This window comes from Mirounga angustirostris, unplaced genomic scaffold (genome assembly GCF_029215605.1).
Source record: "Mirounga angustirostris isolate CCGP_5_RB_7025 unplaced genomic scaffold, mMirAng1.0.hap1 SCAF_6, whole genome shotgun sequence".
NCBI lineage: Eukaryota > Metazoa > Chordata > Mammalia > Carnivora > Phocidae > Mirounga > Mirounga angustirostris.
Window position 1 is genome coordinate 8,615,096 of NW_026991714.1, and position 18,584 is coordinate 8,633,679.

Consider the following 18,584-nt stretch of genomic DNA (forward strand, 5'->3'; position numbering starts at 1 on the left):
GTGGATGCCTATCTCTGCTTCTCCTACTTCTCTCAGAATGAATGGAACTTTGCTGGAGGAATAAGTTGACGGAGTGAGCGGGGCAGTCCTGGGCACACGGGCTGAGGATCCTTGCCATCATCTGGGGCGGACAGGTTGTAGGCTAGCCCTAGGGGAGCAAGTCCTGAGCATTAGGATGACATTGCTCTCTTTCTCTTTGCTACCTTTGTTGAGACCAGAAATTAATATAAGATCTTTCACGTGCATGACAGATTGGTTATGGAAGGACCAGGAGGACCCACTAGGAGGCATTACCACTGTCAGCTTTGGAGACTGCTCTCCTAGAGTCTTTGGCCTCTTCTGGAGGCCAAAGAGAGATTCAGTAGAGTGGGTTGGAGAGTAGGATTTTGCACAATTTATTTAATGACCAATCTAAAGTGGAACAATTACATTTGTTTATTAAGAATAGCCCGGAGGTGAATCTTTTAAATGGCCCATAAATGTTTTTGTTGATAAAGCAATTAAAACCTGCTAAATGAAATTCGATAGAGAAACCCCCATAAGACCCCACACACAAATGCTATCACCTGTAGAGGTGAGGAATTCTGGGCTCCACCGCCAGGTGCTCAGGTGGTCCCATTCTTTTCTGCACTTTTAGGGACTGGAAAGGTCTCTAATTCAGGAAATGGGTAGAGCGTTGAATTATTTTCTTAAGGAAATCTCTGTGAGTGGCGATAGGTTCTTCAGAGGACTTCGGAGGTTTGGGTAAATGAATTCAAGGCACAGAATAACAGGACTGAATGTTATTCAAAGGCCAGTCCAAGGGGCAATGTCCCAATTCGTCTCCTGGAACTACAAAAGAAGGATTTCACTGGAAAGACGCCCACAACACAAACCTCCACATGGCCGTCACTGATATGGCGATTTTATTTTCATGCAGCAAAATATCCCAGACTCAGGTGTGAGAGGAGAGGAGCCTGAGTCCAGAGGTGTTCAGTGTTTGTGTACAGAGGCGGGCTTCCTTCTTTCCTCCCCAGCTAGCCACCCTCCCCGAATCTGCCCTACCCTTCTCTATCCTCACTTCACTGCTTTTCTCCCCGGTGCCTTTAAACCTTTAAACCTCTGCTCCTTGCTGCCACTCCTGAGCCATGTGGCTCAGCGGGCCATTTGACTGTCTCCTGTTTCATGAAAGCCATACTGCAGGGTTCCATGCAGCACAGGACTTGGGATTGCCTTCTGAACACCGCTCGAGGTTGGTTCTTGTGCCTGACAGAAGCCAGGAGCATGTGGTTATGCTGGTATTATATGTGATGGGATGCCCCGAACATCTCTGCGTCCCTCATATCGAGCTCATAGCCACCTTCCCAGTTCCCCCCCCCCCACCCCCTGCCCACCCCGGGGCTGTCCTGCTAGGGCTCAGGAGACAGCTAGAACAGGCACCACCTCCCGGGGCTCCCCAGATGCACCCCACCTGGAAGCAGCTCTTGATTCTCTGATTGTTCCAGCACTCATGTATGCATCAGGCCACAAAGTGCCTGTCATGGCCCCATTCCCATCCATGGCTCCTTCTCCTCTGCCTGGAATCACTTCCCTCCTTTCCTACCTTACCCCCCAATTTTTTTCACTTTTTTTTTTTAATTGAAAATTCTTCTCATGTTCCCTCTCAACAAAGGCTTGACTGCTGACAGCTAAACTGGGTTTAGATGAGTGATTTATTTTATGGCAGGTTGTAAGACGGTAGTAAAAGGAGACTGCCTAGCTCTTCTGCTGATTTTACTAAAACACTTGATCTCTTTCAGTCCCAACCCCCTCCCCCCACCCAAATGGCCATGGTGTTTTAATAAAAAGCAGCCCTTTCATTGATCTGAGCCTCCTCCATCCTATCTGGTTTCTCTGAATGCCCGAAACAGCTTGTCCAATGGGCCTCCCCCTGGTTTCCAACGGGACAGTCGTCACCTGGAATGAAGAGATCTCAGTGTCCAGAGAGAAACATACCTACTTGATGGCCAGTCTGTCTTCCTGCTGTTTTATTTTCTTATTTTATTTTATTTTTTCTTGAAGAATAATTGACATATAACATATCTTCTTGCTGTTTTAAACTTCTGTACTCTCCCTGCTGGCCTTGGGGAAAGGTCTCAAGATTCTAGTCCAAAACGACTGGATTTATGTGGCTTAGGTTATTTTGGAATTGAAAATTTAGGCCGATCAAATAGTATAAAGTCAATGAGTATAAAACCACAAATTCACAAAATCTAAAATTAGAGACGAAGAAGGAACTGTCTTGCCTTGAATTAAAAATTTGGCAGTTTGGGGATGAACGTGAAAATTGTCTTCCGCTATAATTAATTTTTTGTACTTCTGAAATTTCTTGTGGTAACATCTGCATGGACACGAGTTATCATTTTACCCGTTTTTCAGTGCCCAGGATACAGTTCAGCGACACTAAATGCACTCACCATCCCTCTTGCCTTTGGGAAACTCTGTCCCCATGAAACACTGACTCCCAGCCCCCGCCCCACTCCCCTCTACTCTCTGCCTCCATGAATTGGACCGTTCTGGGTAGCTCTCATAAGTGGAGCATCATTCTGGAACAAAGCAAGCCTCTCCTTGCGTTCTCTCCCCCTCCTAGTCCCCCTGGCCTGGTCCTTCGCCCCTTCTGCACCTGCCACGTTGCAAGCACCTTGGTGATTCGCTGTACCAGCGAGCAGTACGACATTGCTTTTCGGTTTTCTTCACTTGCTTGCGTGGGGTGCCATTAACCCTCCCCTCTGCTGTGTCCCCCTGCAGTCTTGAGTATCCGGGGAGCCCAGGAGGAGGAGCCGACAGACCCCCAGCTGATGCGACTGGACAACATGCTGCTGGCCGAGGGGGTGGCGGGCCCCGAGAAGGGTGGTGGTTCAGCGGCGGCGGCAGCAGCGGCGGCGGCTTCGGGGGGCGCGGGCTCCGACAACTCAGTGGAGCACTCTGACTACAGAGCCAAGCTGTCCCAGATCAGACAGATCTACCACACGGAGCTGGAGAAGTACGAGCAGGTAACCGCGGCCATGGGGGCATCGGGCACCCCGGCCCTTTAGGAGGGAGGGTGAAGAGCCATGGGCCTCGGGGGGTTGCAGAGCCCCAAGGGCCAGCCGCTGCATTTCTGCACCGAGCCCCTGGCCGGACTGGAGGCCGCCGAGTCCTCAGTGTCCCCTATTAAAAACCCAGGCAGGGCGCCTGGGTGGCTCAGTTGGTTGAGCAACTGCCTTCGGCTCAGGTCATGATCCTGGAGTCCCGGGATCGAGTCCCGCATCGGGCTCCCTGCTCGGCGGGGAGCCTGCTTCTCCCTCTGACCCTCTTCCCGCTCGTGCTCTCTGTCTCTCATTCTCTCTCTCTCAAATAAATAAATAAAATCTTTAAAAAGAAAAAAAAACCAGGCAGACTGGCTGTAAAGACATTTTAAAAACTTAAGTTGTAAGTGATGATCTCAGGAAACATTAATCGTCAATATAAGAAATGTTCAAGTGGGGGCTCTGGAATATTTGCGCATGGCCTGTAGCCCAGGTCTCATGGGGTATAAGAGGTCATTAGCCGTCACCACCTGACCTGCAGGGAGGTTGGTTGACTCGTACGGCCTTCTTTTGTTCCTTATTGTGGAAGATTCCTCATCTTCCCAGTACTCATGGAACCCGGTGGGAAAAGATACTAAAACTTGGCCTTAAAGTCACTTGCTGTACCCAGATTCAGCTCAAGTGAGAATCAAACATGTTCATTTGATATATGATATGGAATGCAATGCTCACCTCCCTCCATAAGAAGAGTAGAGAAGGGCTCAGGGAACCCCTGTCATCAACAAAGTTGGATTCCAATCCTGACACTCTACCGATGGTCTGTGGGGCACAGTGGTCCACATAGTCTTACCCAAAAGCTGGTGATGTATGGCAAAGAGCTGTAGATTTGGAGTCAGGGATATCACAGGACCATAAAAACCGTATGAAGAGGAGCATAAGGAAGGCTTTAAATTACAAAGCAGTATATAAATGTAAGGTACTCTAATTATAACAGAGCTGCTCTCTCCAAGAGGCCCTCCCCCTCCACACACATACACACACGCACACGGGACTTTACATATCAGTTCTACTTCCTTGGGTCTGTATGAGCAATACTCCTTTAATAGGAGTCCCTTATATCAGCCTTTCTTCCATCAATAGGTGACAGATATGTTTGTTACCACCTTGTTGGATGCAACATTATCCTGAAGTTCTACAGTTAACTTACTTTCCTTGAATTCTTAGCTTTCTGGTTTCCTATTCTTTTTTAAGAGTCACAAAAGAAGAGGGAGAAAAAGCAAAGGCAGAAGATCCTCTCTAGTCCACTTACAACTGTCTAGATAGAAGGCAAATGCAAACCTAATAGAAAATTTAAATTTTAAAATAGAAATGGGTATTTTAAAATTTAAAGTGAAGAGAGTTTCATTATTGCACTCCTATCTACCTTCGAAATGGATTTCTACCAAGTCCCTTCTTTTATGGGCGGGGGGGATTGCTGTGAAGCTTGCAGCCAAGCATGGTGCAACTCAACCATCAGATAGGCGTAGGGAGGGTTTGAGGGGAGGAGAATAGCAGCGATCTTATAGTAGAACCTGTGAGTCACTGCCTTTCGCCCTCTCAGGAAAGAGCAAACGTTCTTACCACAGTGTTGGCTCATGTAGACACTTCCCGAGGTCTCAGGGGATGCTGAGCCCAGAGAGCTGGCTGATCCCTGAAGTTTTCCTAACCTGATCCATCACGTTAGAGTTCAGTCAGCCCTAACTTATGGGATAGCTTGGGAAGACAGAGGGGGACATTTCCTATAAAGGTTCCTAGCTGGCCTCTTGAGTTCTCCCTACTCAGTGCTGCTCCTACCTTACCTTCAAGACTAAGCCTAGACTTGGCATCCAGGTTAACTCACCACACCAGGGGTACAAGAAGAGCCCAGAGTGTGGCCTTCCCCTCCCCCCCCATTAAACCCTTAACTGGGATGGATGTTAGCCTGGTAGCTGCTGAAAACTGGCTCTGTTCTTAGCTCAGGTTGTCAGCAACATAGAAGAACTGACTGCTAACTTCTGCCAATTGCACTTGTTGCTCAAGGTCATTTTGTGGTTGGGTACCCAGGACAGGCATGGTCAGCCTTTCCATTTTGACACAGGTGAGGAGATGGAGATCAGAGGGCTTACGTTGTGTATGTGGGCCACACGTCCAGTGAGGGACAGGGGTGGCCCTGGAATCCAGTTTCTGATACTTAGTCCAAGGGCTCTTATTGGAACACCACCTGACTAGTTGCACTCCATACAGAGAGAGTGTGGACTTGTGTAGGCAGTTAAGGAGTCAGCTTGTCTTCTGTTACTTCCGTGGACGAGAGAGGCTAGGGGTAATAATATTCTCCTTCAGAAACTTCTCATGGCTATCTACCTGCTTTAAATAATAAAGAAGTTGGAAACCAGAAACTTAAGGAAAAACTCCCATAAGTACAGAACAAATTACATTAAGTGTGGGGGGGGGGGTTAGTCGTCTGTATCTCTTATTCTTAAAAATACCCAAAAAAATCATTTCCTTAGTTATATGGACATTTTCTGGGTAAGAACTGAATCCTATTTAATACACTTTGGGCACTTCATAATTTATTAGTGTTAGTTATATTGTTAATTATAGTAAACAGTGGATTGTAGGGAAATTAGGCCATTAAGATCCTAGCTAGTACATCTGGGAGATAGATCTTCTTCATTTTTCTGTGACCGTTCCTTGTGGGAGCTTTTTTAAGATCAGAAAACCTCAGGGGCACCTGGGTACTCAGTCGGCTAAGCATCCGACTCTTGAATTCGGCTCAGGTCATGACATCGAGCCCTGCACCAGGTTTCATGCTAGTGGAGAGTCTGCTTGAGATTCTCTCCCCCTGCCCCTCCCCCCCCCCGCTCAAGCTCTCTCTTTCTCTCTCTCTAAAAATAAATAAATGAAATCTTTAAAAAATAAAATCAGGATACCTCAGTAAAGTAAAAACGTTGCTCTCTACTTTAGTAGTTGGATGAATGAAGTTGCCAAATTGGCTATTAATGGTTCACTCTGTTATTTTTCTTCATTTTAAAACATTTTTAGTATGGTGGTGATAGGTAACTAGACCATCAATTAGCTTTCTGCTAATTAGGTATCATGGCCCTCCTCAACCCCATCCCTTAAAAAAAAAAAAAAAAAAAAAAAGAACCACCTATCTGAATCAGCCATTGTTTCACCCTGAGGTTATTAAATAAAGAAAGCTTCTAGAGATTTTCATTAGAAAGGAAGGAAATTATTTTATTACAGTAAAGGGTGTTGGTAAAGCGCTTTTCCAGCAGATCATGGAGGTAGTAAGGTATTTAAGAGCTGGTATCTTCTAATAGATAAAACCATGATGTCAGAAGGCTAAATTTTGTTCCAAGTGTCATTTAAAAAACGGATGCTCTTGGGGCGCCTGGGTGGCTCAGTTGGTTAAGCAACTGCCTTTGGCTCAGGTCATGATCCCGGAGTCCTGGGATCGAGTCCCACATCGGGCTCCCGGCTCGGCGGGGAGCCTGCTTCTCCCTCTGACCCTCTCCCCTCTCATGCTGTTTCTCTGTCTCTCTTTCTCTCATATAAATAAATAAAATCTTAAAAAAAATAAAAAAATAAAAATAAAAAACGGATGCTCTTGTGGCTTTGCAGGGTTCTCCAGCTTTGATAAGTAATGCTGCTGGGGCCTGGGTGAGGCTAAATCTGTAGGGCTGAACCGGGCTGGGTTAGTTGGTTCATGGCTAGGGGAATCCTAAATCCCAGTTACGTTCTTTGCTGAGATTGGCACCAAATCCAGTTTGAAGGAGGAAGGGAAGAAGACGGGCTAACCAGAGAAAATGACTGCCTTTATGACTGTCCACAGCAGAGGCTCCCCGCCCCCCCCATCTCAGAAATTCCATCCTGTGAGGGTTCCCTTTAATTAGCAGTTGTCACCCCAACTATCCCCATCACTGTCGTATTGGGAACGCCTGACCTAACAGAGGCAGCCTGGCTTCCACAGCCGCAAGCTTGTGGGACCTGAGGAGGACGTGGTGTGGGTCGTTCCTGGAAAAACCTGGATCGTTATGTCCTGTCTGAAGTTGACTTGGAACTGGTCTCCGCTCTCTGTTGTGTGTTCCTGAGCAGCTGTTCAGCAGCTGCCTTGTTCCCACCTCAGCAGTGGGTGAAAAGACCCTACTGTCTGTTTATGGCAGAGCAGAAAGGGCTCCAGGATAAAATGTCTTGAATAAACATCAGATATTGTGAGTATTTTTATTCCCTGTGATGACGCACGTTACTATTAGCCCAGCACTGGGGCTTCCCAGCAGAGAGGAGTGCACTTGACAATGCCCCCTCACATCCAGCCCCTCCCCTGTTGGAGTGCCCACCAGGTGAGGAGGCTGCAGGCCAGCGAGGGGCCGCATTTGCCCACGGAGCTGGTCGGGATGCTTGCTCTGTGCCTAACCCTGCACTCCCTACCCCGTGGCCTCTTAGAATCTACTCGATGCCACGTCTTATGTCCTTCCCTTTGTTTACAAGTGGGAGGGGGTTGGGTCGGCAGGGAAGAAGCTTATCATACAGATCTGGTGTTGATATAGAAATTTTCTTGATGGAGAGCAGAATGCTAGATGGACCTGATCTCTGGGTTTATCTTCAGCATGGGCCTGCGGAGGAGAAAGAAGGTAATCATGACCCTGTTTCTTTTTACCAAGAGGGAAGCTGGCGCCGGATATATCCTTACACAGCCAGACACGCACCCAGTAACTCCTCTGACCCTTACCATACCCTTTGAGGTGGGTGCTGCCACCCATGTTTCACAAATAAGGAAGACAAGTCCCAGAGAGGTTAGGTAACTGTCCAAGGTCCCACAGCAAAGTGAGTCCCAGAGACAGCGTCTGTATGCAGGCCGTCCAGGCCCCTCTTGCCCACTCTACTGTGTCCGTGACACAATTCGCTTCATCCGCAGGTCGCTGTACAAGACCGTGGCGGCTGCTGGCCTTGCTCAAGGGTAGGAATGATTGAACCCAATCCCTCCGATGTATAAAATGAGGCACCGAGTGGTGAAAGGCTTTGCCTAGACACTCATGGAGGCGGGCTCGAAGACCAGGGCTCCCAGTCCCCAGTGTAGACGCAGCCCGGTGGATGTGTCTGCCGAGGTATCTTCGGCCGACCAACCTCGAAGGATTTCTTAGAGAAATGAGGAGTGAATGTGTCATTGTTCCTGCATTCTTGACAGACAGGAGAGGCTTTGTGCTGTAAATGCAGTGTTATTGTTAATGAGTGTGTTTCTGGTGTTGATATTAAGTTGGAGCCCTTTGAGTCCCTAGTTCTTCGACTGTCAAAGACCATCTTGCCTGTTCCGTTACAAATCTAATATAGTCTTATAACATTACTGTAGGTTAGCCCGTGAATAGATATTTCCATTTGTGGGCTCCACTAAGGAAAGCAGACTTCAAATGTTAAGTAATAGTCACCACAAGGAAGGCTAGTGGTGTGCACAGGAGCAAGTTTGGGTTCTGGGAAAGGACAGAAGTCCCCAGCTTGCAATAAGAAGTGTTCAGGTCCTGGCTCGACTGCTCCCTTTTTGCCGTGGGCCTTAGGAAAAAGGCCCTCCTCTGCCTGGGCCACAGTTTACGCACCTGGAAAATAAGGAGGGGGGCAAAGCGATCTTTAACCTCACCCACCTCCGGAGCTGATGGTATGTGGGTCTAACTGGAGAGGTTTCCTTTCTGCAGGGATGGCTCCTGAATTCTCTCCATCATGTGTTGATCCTATTTCTACAAGGCCTCTGAGGACAGATTCCAACTTGTGTTGTGGATATAGAGGGTCTTCAGGAGGCCAGCAGAGGAGGGAATTCTGGTAATAAAACTGAAAGGAGAAATAGGTGGATGAGAAATCTTCCAGAAGAATTAGCTTTTAATTTCATGATTCCATCTTTTGGCTGTTGACACATCCCAAAACTGGACATGTGGAGGTTCTAATATACCAGAGATAATGAGCAAGGTAGAAGTTTGTGCCGTATCTGACCCCAAACTCTCTTCAGCTGTTAACATTGGGGAAAAGGGTCGTGGGGTGTATTTTATACTAAGATTCATGGTCCCAACCTTTCACTGTATTAAAATACATGAAAACAAAATGATTAAGATTTCTCTTTACCCTTTAGAAAAATCTCAATCGTGGCCAAAGTTAGAGTCAAACAGGATGAAAGGTATTTCTAGGCCAGTCATTTATTTTATCCGTCTGATGTGACAAAACCCCCACAGACTAGCTGAGTTGTCTCCACGTGTACGAGTCTCTAGAAAAGTCCACGCGGCCCTCTGTCTAGGCCCGGACCCTCCACACGCGCCGGTGTTTACTGTCCTGCCATTCCAGGCATGCAACGAGTTTACCACCCACGTGATGAACCTCCTGCGGGAGCAGAGCCGGACCAGGCCCATCTCCCCAAAGGAGATCGAGCGGATGGTCAGCATCATTCACCGCAAGTTCAGCTCCATCCAGATGCAGCTCAAGCAGAGCACATGCGAGGCCGTCATGATCCTACGCTCCCGGTTTCTGGATGCGCGGTGAGTCACCGACAGGGCCACCTGTCCCCTGGGGGGATCCCGGATGCAGGGTTGGGACCCACACCTGGCCCTCTCTAAAAGCTGCATTTTCACCATGTCAAAGGCCCAGCGGAATGGCAGCCTGCAGAAGCTTCTGGGGTCTGGGGAGGGAGGCTGCCAAGACTCCATAAGCCAATGGTTTTGGACAACTCCAAATAGGGAACCGTGTGATGAGAGAGGATGCTTTCTCTTACCCCTGCTGCTTAATCTGAGTGAGAAGCAGGGATGACTGAGGTGGGTGAGAGCAAGGACAGCATTTTCATCCCGCTCAGTACCCCTTTTACAGGTGCGTCTTGTAGCTCTGGGCTGGGGTGGGCTCACTGGATGCCACCGTGACCCACGTTCTCCAGAAAGATGGTGCAGCTTGAGAGCTGTGATCTTTTCTGCATTACAGACAGGTAGAGAGTGCACTGAGTTCAGCTCAACAAATATTTGTAAGTAGATCGCCATGTGGCATCCTCTGAGCTAAGTTTCCGGAGCACAAAGACAAATAGGACCTGGTCCCACGGGTCCGGAGGAGCAAGGGCTGGTCTGCTATGTGCCCAATTTTCAATCAGGGTTTGATGTTTTCCATCTGGCATTGCCACCCGTGACCTCACTTGTGAGTTCACAGAATTCAGTCGAAGAAACCCTGGATAGAAAGGTCCTCGGGACACCTGAGTGGCTCAGTCAGTTGAGCGTCTGCCTTCTGCTCAGGTCATGATCCCAGGGTCCTGGGATCGAGTCCTGTGTCGGGCTCCTTGCTCAGCGGGGAGCCTGCTTCTCCCTCTCCTTCTGCCCCTCCCCCCAATCAAGCCTTTTCTCTCTCTCTCTCTCTGACAAATAAATAAAATTAAAAAAAAAAAAAAAGAAAGAGAGGTCCTCTTAAAAAAAAGATAAAAACTGAGAACAGAGAACCAGTAATCAGTTCTTGGCCCATACTCTCTAGACCAGTGGATTTATCCAGATCCTTCTGGTTTCTTTAATTTTTGATACACAGCCTGCAAGATGGTGGTAATCCTATCTTTCATATACTCGAGAGGAAGGTTTTGATCATTGATCTAGCAGACATGTTTTCAGGGTGTGGGCATCCTTCGCGATCGACAGCCCTCATATTAGCCAGCTTCTATAAATGCAGGTCACCATTCATTACTTCAATTCCTAAAAATCATCCCAGGCTATGATTTCAGTTAGTAGAACTTAACGTGTATCAGAGTCCTGTGCCATTTCATGATCTACAGTTTTGTCCCTTTTCAATGAGACGGAAAGATTCACTGCTCCTTGATTAAGTTGTTCACCCCCGAACTCATGCATTATTCAGCTCACTTACCTGTATTTCTCTCTGTTCACAACTGTGGTTATTGCAGTCCACAGACCTCTTTAAAACTCTCTAGCATCTCCTAAACTCCCTTTTATTCAGTGTGTTTTGGGTCACATGGAATATGAGTTGAGAGTACCAGCTAGCGAGATGCATCTCTGGGCCACCAGAATTCTATAGGGTAAGTCAAGAGAAAGTTCACACAAAGAGTTTTATCCAGCTGGGCATGGTGGTGGGGGAGGTGGTAAGGAGGCAGAGTGTCCCTGAAGCAGGGCCCCCATGCATCTCCCTCGCCTCGCGACCTGCTGCCAACCCGGCTTCCTGAAAGCAGTTGAGTGCAAGTGGCTGGTGGCCTCTGTCCAGGTCCTGTGCCCGTTCGGCCGCCACCGCCCCTCTGCGTGTGTTGCTTCCATTCCCATGGAAACTCCCCTAGTTAAAATTATGGAGTTGGTATTTGTGTGGGCAGATATTGAAAAAGAGAAAAGTCGGGCCCAGACTGGATTCTCGTCCAGAGAGAACCCGGGGAGAAGGGAGAGGCAGAAATCCTTGTCTTGTTGGATTTCTGCTCGAGGTAACTGTGCTGTGTGCAGTTGAAGGTCGGGCTCAAAACTTGGCGAGCTTTGTACACGGTTCCTGTCACTTCCACCAGCCTTCGCCTAGGTGGTTCCAGTTGGCATCAGAAGAACAATCACTTACGAGAGGGTCTCTTTCCCGCTTCGGCTGCAACCTTTGATTCAGTGCCTCTGAGCCAAGTCTCCGAACTAAAACAGCTCAGCTTCTGTCATTCTTACTAGCACTTATTTTGAGGGTATATTTGGTATTGGTGAAAGCGTGTAACTCCAAATGCCAGCCGACGGCTGAGCAAATGGCTTTCTGGGCTCAAAAAAGAAATGTTTACCCAGACCTCGTGATTGGGGTAGTTTCTATCACTGCTTCCGGTGCTGTAGTTGGAGAGCTAGCTAAACAAACCTCAGAAATGGAAACTGGTGCTGAAAGCCACATGTATCTGATGGGCAGGGCTTCATCAGTGAAAGATTTGGTGGAAGACAAATGAAATACAAGGGGAGTTTGACTTAGTAACAGCATTAGTCATTGTAATGTCACAGGCATGTGGAGTCGAATGGTGCTACTTTGTTACAAAATACTCCTTGTCTCCGTTTTCTGTTGCCACCTAACAGATTATCGCAAATTTAGCAGCTTAAAACAACACAAAGATATTATTGAACAGTTTCTGTGGTTTAGGCGTCTGGGCACAGTTGAACAGGATCCTCAGCCCTAGTCTCACAAAGCTGTAATCCGGGTGTTGGCAGAGGCCATGATCTCATCGGAGGCTCCAGGGTCCTCTTCCAAGCTCATTCCCGCTGTGGGCAGAATTCAGTTCCTTGTGGTTGTGGGACTGAGGTCCCCAGCTCCCGGAAGCCATTCTCTCCCCCTGGCCAGCTCGCGTCTTCACTGCTCGCTTTGTTCCTGGAAGCCAGCAAGAGAATCTCACCGTTTTAAGGTTTTAACCTAATCTCCCTAAACTAACAGGATGGATATCCTTTCTTTGTCACAACCCCACCCACACTTGGGGGAGGGCGGGGATGCCAGGCTGGAATCTGGTACCTTTTTAGGATTCTGCCTTCCATAGTCCTCAGCTAAGCACTTGGTCCAGGTTTGTCCATTCAAGTCATATCCTTTTCTCTTCCTTACATTGACTTAATTGTGCCAGAAAAAATATCCATCCATCCACCCATTCATTCATTCATTCATTCATTCATTCTACATTTATTATCTCATGCTATGGCCCAAACATTGTGCTATCAAACTTGGTAAAGTTATTGTCAGGACCCTCAACACAGTTTTCTCAGTTGAAAGAGGGAGAGAGAGAGAGAGAGCACTTACACTCTTAATGATTTTCAAGCAATAATTTTAACTTCTGTTCAGTAACATTTTGCTGGAGACAACAATAAGAGGATAAACAGCTGGAAGAACACCTCTGCATTTACCCCCCCGAGAGAGGGATTACGTTAAATGAAGTAGTAAAGTGGAAGGCGGGCCACGAGAGGGAAGGACATGCAGGAAGGTCTGGGCCAACTGGCCTGTATTTAGACTGATTTATCTCGTTGAGTTTTATTCTCTGCCAGATGCTGTGCTAGCCACCAGAATAACTAAGAGGGAAAAAAACACATATAAATGTGGGTCTTACCTTCAAGGAGCTTATAATTGTGTGGGACAAACAGACACTCTGATGAGTGAACATAAAATGGCATGTTCCTCGTGAAGTACCTCTCCCAGTGCCGCCCGAGGGGGGGGCCGAATGCGGGAGAGGGCAGACAGTTTGGGATCCCAGAGCGAGCAGGGTGTTTGCCAAACAGAAAGACTACCATGGGCAAAGGGAAACAACGCAAGCCAACATCAACAAGCATTGCTTCGCTGGAGTGCTTACTATGTGTGAGGCGCTAGGGTTTCAAAGATGAGGGACACGTGGCTCCTTCCCTTGAGGAACTTGTTTAGCTGGGGAGACCTAGGTGAACCTGTGGCAAATGCTATGGGAGAGAAATACACAGGTTGGTGTGAAGAGCACAAAAGTCACGAGTGTCTTTGGGGGCATGGAGAAGCAAGCATATGATGTGGCTAGACAAAATTGTGCAGAGCGTGTTTAGGACTGGGGGAGATGCGGCACTAGGGATAGGACAGGTCCACTAAAGACCCTTAACTGTACCCGTGAAGACTTCAAATTTGTCCTGAGAAACAGAAACCGTGAGAGCTGTTTAAGGAGGGAATGCCGTCATTTAGAAGGCGGGCTAAGTGGCCTATCCTCCCTAGGACTCTGGTCTGTAAAATGGGGCTAATCCTATGCACAGGAATAAATAAGATAATATGAAGAAAAAAAAAACTTAGTATAGGGTTGGAATATGGTATTCACACCATAATTCACACAGTAGTTCCTTAATATATTAAGGATCACCACATTATATATTATTTATTATTTTATTTATTGTATTTATATTTTATTATTATTATCATTACTATTACTATTATTGTGACATGATCAGATCCATGGTCTGGGAGAATTATTCTAGTGCTTCTCTTGAGGACGAGCTGAATGGGACAGGGGACACAGTAGGACCCCACTGTTAAAGCCCGTGTTCCTCAAACTGGGTGAACACTGAATAAGTATGAAGTGCCTTCCCCATTTTACTTAAATATGCAGGGGAAGATCATTTTCCTTTTAAGATAAACATTGTGTGCATTACAGAATAGACTAAAGCAAGAGGTTTGAGAGACATTTCATGCTTTTGATGGTGTGTGGTAGGGCTGTGAGTTCACGCCTTGCAGAAAGTATTTCTGGAATGCATCGGTCTAGAGTTGCACTGTCTGGTAAGTGGCTATTTGATTTTTAAATTTAAGTTAATGCAAACTGAATTACATTGAAATCAATAAAATTTCAGAATGTACCCCTCCAGTTACACCAGCCACATTCGAGCTGCTCAGTGGCCACAAGCAGGCTCGTGGCTGCTAGCCTGGGCAGCAGAGATCTAGAACATTCCCATTATTGCTGAAAGCACCACTGTGCAGCACTAGCCAGACCATTACATGATAGAGAGTGGCTTCTCTGAACCCATTTCAAAAATAGAGCGACAATAGGCTGGAATAAAAGGGTCGGATTTGAAAGAATAGAACTGACAGGATTTGCTTTGGGGCCCCTCATCTGATGAAGGTAAGACAGAAGGATGGGTTAAGAACCACCCCTAGGGGTGGGAATGCAAGCTGGTGCAGCCACTCTGGAAAACTGTATGGAGGTTCCTCAAAAAGTTGAAAATAGAGCTACCATATGATCCAGCAATTGCACTACTGGGTATTTACCCCAAAGATACAAAAGTAGGGATCCGAAGGGGTACGTGCACCCCGATGTTTATAGCAGCAATGTCCACAATAGCCAAACTGTGGAAAGAGCCAAGATGTCCATCAACAGATGAATGGATAAAGAAGAGGTGGTATATATATATATATATATATATATATATATATATATATATACACACACACACACAATGGAATATTATGCAGCCATCAAAAGGAATGAGATCTTGCCATTTGCAATGATGTGGATGGAACTGGAGGGTATTATGTTGAGTGAAATAAGTCAAACAGAGAAAGACATGTATCATATGATCTCACTGATATGAGGAATTCTTAATTGCAGGAAACAAACTGAGGGTTGGGGTGGGGGGTGGGGTGGGAGGGATGGGGTGACTGGGTGATAGACACTGGGGAGGGTATGTGCTCTGGTAAGCGCTGTGAATTGTGCAAGACTGTTGAATCTCAGATCTGTACCTCTGAAACAAATAATGCAATATATGTTAAGAAAAAAAAAAGAAGAAGAAGAAGGTAGCGGGAGGGGAAGAATGAAGCGGGGGAAATCGGAGGGGTAGACGAACCATGAGAGATGATGGACTCTGAAAAACAAACAGGGTTCTAGAGGGGAGGGGGGTGGGAGAATGGGTTAGCCTGGTGGTGGGTATTGAGGAGGGCACATTCTGCATGGAGCACTGGGTGTTGTGCACAAACAATGAATCATGGAACACTTCATCTAAAACTAATGATGTAATGTATGAGGATTAACATAAGAATAAAAAAAAAAAAAGAACCACCCCTAGGTTCTGGCACCTGCTAGGTACTCAAATATTTGAATGAATGGATGGATGAACAAATTAGACACAGTGTACCGCATCCATGGTGATGTGGGGAAGGAAGACAATGGAGCTGGTTTGGGTGAAATGCGATGCGAGTTTTGGAGATACAGAGTGTGTTGGAAGTGCCTAGGGATTGTGGTGGTAGATGGGCAGTGACCCTTAGGAGAGTGGACAGGGCAGGAGGTAACACATTCGGTATTTAGCAACGGTGTCTGGAGTGCCTACACCTCCCACTCTTGACTCACTCTGATTCAAAAGGTTTCATTCCTAAAATGCTGCATTTATCCAGTACTATTCGATCAACCTCCACATTCCTTAACATTAAACACCCAGATACCTAACTCCCAAGGCTTTTGATTGGCTCGAAGTCACAAATGTTAACTCACCAAGCTGATACCACTTCAAGCCAAAGCCAGTTGTCTAGCTCAAAGAACCTTATGGTCAGAAGTGTCTCATTTTCACTAGGTGTCCTGAAGTCCTGAAAAGTCCTGATCTTGGGATTTCCAAGGCCCTCCATGGAGACAGCCACTGAGAGCAGTGTGATAAGGGAGCCCATCAGAGTCGATGAGACCACCCAGAGAATGTTGCACAGCAGTGTGAGAAGAGAGTCAGGAACAGCTTGTCGGCACTGGCCTCGTACCACCAGCTCATTCCAGGGAGGCTTCCTTTGAGCTCAGTTGGAAGACTCCCAAAAAATACAGTGTGATGCTAATGCAGACAGCTGAATGAATGAACCGAGGTTCTCCCAATTAGGGGAGCCTTCAGGGTCCAGTTCCCCAGGCCTAAGACAACTGTTTTCTTTAGGTAGAGAAGAAGCCAAAGGTTATCTAAAGCCTGGCCTGGAGCCCACGTTGGCCGCTTGGCTATCTTCCCCCAAATTCCCAGCAGACAAGGACTTTTAACAAATACCTATTTTTTTAGTTGGGCTTTTTTTTTTTAATCCATTCTGCCCAATTTCTGATGCTGGGTGACCCAGAAACTCAGCATGATTTGGGAAAGTGACTTGGGCTTGGCATAGTCTGGACAGATGTGGTTAATACCTATGGACAGATGGTGTTCATCTGGTAAAATCAGGTACTTTATTGTGTTAATTAATCCAAGTGGGACCCTGAAAATACAATATTAGCTGAATTTCTTGTCTAGCGAGGCTGTTCCGTGCTTTCTGTTGGGCTAAATTGGGAAATCCTGTATCCTGGCATAGCCAAGGATGTTCTGGAAATCTCTTCCATAAGGAAAAAGCTTTTGATAAAAGCAAGAAAGGCAAAGTGCTAATGGAGCTAATTTAAAGATGGAGTCCCCACCACCTTGAGGAGGGCCAGCCAGCTTCTACTGTGAGCCTGGCGTCCCCAAACAGCTCCCCCGGCTGCCTATGGGCCTTAGCTGTGAGGAGGTAGTAAATGATTCTCACTTTAAATTAGTTCAATTAGCACTTTTTTTTTTTAAAGACAAAAATGCTTTTATTCAAAAAGTAGTTCTCTTCCTTTCAGCAACCTGTGTATTAAGGAGATTTCTGTGGGCTTTTGTTTTACCATTTAGCCGCTGTTCTTGCTTGAAAAGTGCTACTTGTCTCCTTCTGTGGGAGGTCACACAGTCCAGGGGGCTAATTTCAGTGCCTTCCACACCCTCTTCCCCAGATGCCTTTAAAAAAATTCTGTATGCATTTACCTGGGAATGGAATAAAGGGAAAATAATAACTTATTTTTAATGGAAGCCTCCAGAGTCTTTGTAATTGCCAGGAGGCAATTTGTACGTAAGAAGGAGGTTGGGTTTTGTAGTTAAGCAGACCTGAATTCATACCTTGGTTCTATAGCATACAGATACTTTCAGTGACGGCTTTGGCAGCCAGCCCCTTGGTGCAAATTTCCTCTAATCCACTTTTTGCTCAAAAATTTGTCTTTTCACAGAAGTAGATCCCCGTCTCTCCCTCTTTATATGTATTTGGTGTGAACTTTTTTTTTTTTTTTGTCGTTCTTTCTTTTCTCTTTATGAAGGCGGAAGAGACGGAACTTCAACAAGCAAGCGACAGAAATCCTGAATGAATATTTCTATTCCCATCTCAGCAACCCTTATCCCAGTGAGGAAGCCAAAGAGGAGCTAGCCAAGAAGTGTGGCATCACAGTGTCCCAGGTGAGGAGCCCTCCAAAGGCTCAGCCTGTAGCCTGGCTCTGCTCTCAGAGGTGTTGCTTTACTGAGCTTTCATGCCTTGCAGGTTCCATTTGCTAAAGCCCTCACATGGCAAGGGAAGCACGTGAGGTGTTTAAGTAGGAGAGTTTCTAGGTAAGTACCTGGACAAACTTGAGAGGGACCAGCAGAAGTGGGAGAAGTAGAGTACAGTAGACAAACAGGGGTAGGGTTCTTCCCATTGAATGCTCCGTTGCTTCAGAAATGGGTCAAGGTTCTTGCCTGTCCTTGGAAAGCTATCCGCATTTCTCATACTCTTTTTCTCAAACACAGTCCATTCCTTAGCCCATCTTGTGCCCAACCCAGGAAAGAGTCAGTGAATGGAACTTTTCAGGGAAAGGGACTCAAATGTCTTCTCTTGATGTGCTCGCTCTGTAACTGATGGAGTGTGGGAATTTTAACATGTCACTATGATTGCATTGGAATGGTTGCACAAAATGTCACTGGGTGCCCCTTTTCCACAAAGAGCAATAACCATAACAGATGCCTTTGACGTGGAAAGGTACATGGTAAGACATTTTTATCGACCTGGAGTCTTCAACATTAGTATGAAGTAGAAAAGTAGGCAATATTTATATGTATTTATATTTTGTCTACTCAAGGGATCTGTCCAAAACTTCTTATTTAATCTGAACCTCAAATACCACCCCTGGTCTCTAGCTGAGAACAGTAATGATGGTTCTGAAAGCTATCAGAGAAATTTCCTCTGAAATAGGTCTCATGCAAGAGAACCAATATGTACTGACCTTTCCATAAAAGAGGTAGGGGAGTGGGGGAAAGAAGCCTACTGTAGCAAGAAACTTCACTTAGCATTTTCCAAGCAAAACAG

General features: G+C 46.5%; 1 protein-coding gene across 3 annotated transcripts in view; it reads left to right on the forward strand.

The window, feature by feature from the left end:
- Positions 1–18,584, forward strand: part of PBX1 (PBX homeobox 1) — a 285,065-nt gene that overhangs the window by 224,169 nt on the left and 42,312 nt on the right. For all 3 annotated transcript variants that reach the window (XM_045876815.3, XM_045876813.3, XM_064593832.1), the window contains 3 exons: positions 2,767–3,011; positions 9,369–9,559; positions 17,566–17,701. In XM_045876815.3, the coding sequence (XP_045732771.1) occupies positions 2,767–3,011; positions 9,369–9,559; positions 17,566–17,701 (572 nt within the window). The remainder of the gene's footprint in view (positions 1–2,766; positions 3,012–9,368; positions 9,560–17,565; positions 17,702–18,584) is intronic.